We start from the raw sequence: 1971 nt of genomic DNA, 5'->3' as shown, positions 1-1971 counted from the left end.
ATGTTGCTGACATGGATAGGGTTACGACATGGCATCGGCTCTGGGTGATTTTGGACACGTCCTTTCACCCCTGTGTGATATAAAATAGATTGCAGATTATTATGAGAGTGCACTGCAAACATTAGCCATCCTATGTAAAATGTGTTAGGATTCTATAGCTCTGACATCAAAGTGTCTTTAAGCAATTATTATGAGTATATGAATAGAATGTCCCTGGGTAGTGGTAATTCTTAATTGGACAAAGTTTAATTAAATGCGTATGCAGCTAAAGAAAGTCAAATGTCTTGAATACACTCTGCTGTGTAATGTACACAAAGCTTCTGAAAGGATCATTATCCAAAATACAAAAAAAAAAAAAAGCCTGTATACATTGGGAACATGCTACGATATAGAGTAATGCTGGGTAATACTGCATGCTATTTAAAGCTCCTAGTGACACATATACTGTATTATAGTTACTGTAATAATATTATTTCAATAATTACAGTGGCTGCTCAATCTTCATTGAACCTTTCATCCGAAATGAAACACTTTACTGCTGGGTAGGAATCTCTCTGGTTCTAAACTAGAAAAGGATAGATGCATAACCCATCCAGTGAGAGTTGTGTGTGTATGTGTTGGGGCTACTTTAGAATTGTATCTAAGGGCAGTAAACTGTGGGAACATAGAGATACACAGTATTCATACAGAGTGCAGCATGTTCAGATTTTCAGGGAGGTATAAATATTATCCTGTGAACATGACAAGCTCATTTAAATAAAGTGATCTTCCCAAATATATTGGGATGATATGAGACGGTACATGAACATTCCTGTCCTGGAGGAACATTCCCAAGCCCTTCTCCTATAGAAGGGCTAAGACTAGCCACACTTTCCAAAATGCATTCCGTAACAGCATATAATTTCCTTGAAAGTCTTCCTCATCTCCAGACTGCGGAAAGCATAAATCAGTGGATCGATCACTGAATTACACATGATCAAGATCAAGTATGTGTTAAAGTAAGAGGTGTAGCAAACACAGTAAGAGTTGGAAGGACATGAAATGATAAGGATGAGGTGCAGGAAAAAGGGTGCCCAGCACACCACAAAGACCCCAAGCAGTATGGTTATGGTAATGGCCCCTTTCATACAAGTCCTCTGTTGGACCACGCCATCTACGGGGAGGGCGGCAATCCTTTTCATGTGTAGACGGGCAAACAAGAACATGTGGACATACATGGTGGCCATGAGGACGAGCATCGTGAAGAACATAGTGATGAGACACACAATGACCGTTTTGCTTTCGGAATAGACAATGAACACAATGCCACAAATGATACAAGACATCCAGATGGTCACGATCAGGGCTATGGCTTTTTTCACCGTCATGATGCTGTGGTAACGCAAGGCATAGAAGATAGTGATATACCTGTCAATGGCAATGACCAAGAGGTTGCAAATGGAGGCTACCAAAGAAATACAAATCATAGAGTCAAAGACGTTGTCCAGGTGCTGGAGGAGATGGTCGCCTATGGCGAGGTACTTATTTTGAACCGCAATCACGATAGTCTCCAGGGCATTTGACACACTCACGAGCATGTCTGCCACCGCAAGGCTGCAAAGGAAAAAGTACATCGGGGAGTGGAGGTTTTTGTTCTTTAGTATTGCAAGGATAACGAGAATGTTTTCAAGCAGGCTGATAATCCCCAGTGTTAAGAAGACCTCAGTCTTAATGAGGACTTGCTCACAGAATCCAATTCGGCTTAAGTTGCCCAGCAAAATTGTTTCATTAATGTCCAGAGTGGCATTAAGCAGCCCAGGCTGAAGGCTGAAAATCTCGTTTGATGTATTCATTGTGCACACAGGTTGTGAGGGGTGAGTCAGAAGGAGCACATTTCTAGTAACAGTTTCTCCGATGTGATTACCAACATAGATCACAAAATGCAGTAGTCTTCTACAAGTTGCTTTATCTTTGATGCATCAGAATAGGTGA

The 1971-nt window shown here is 41.1% G+C and overlaps 1 protein-coding gene across 1 annotated transcript; it reads right to left on the bottom strand.

The window, feature by feature from the left end:
* Positions 1–652: 652 nt before the first annotated feature.
* Positions 653–1971, bottom strand: MC3R (melanocortin 3 receptor). The gene has a single exon (XM_075572620.1). It carries the CDS (start codon positions 1830–1832, stop codon positions 861–863), a length of 972 nt encoding a protein of 323 aa, XP_075428735.1. The 5' UTR covers positions 1833–1971; the 3' UTR covers positions 653–860.

This window comes from Ascaphus truei, chromosome 15, assembly GCF_040206685.1.
Source record: "Ascaphus truei isolate aAscTru1 chromosome 15, aAscTru1.hap1, whole genome shotgun sequence".
NCBI lineage: Eukaryota > Metazoa > Chordata > Amphibia > Anura > Ascaphidae > Ascaphus > Ascaphus truei.
This window is presented reverse-complemented; position numbering and strand designations above follow the sequence as displayed.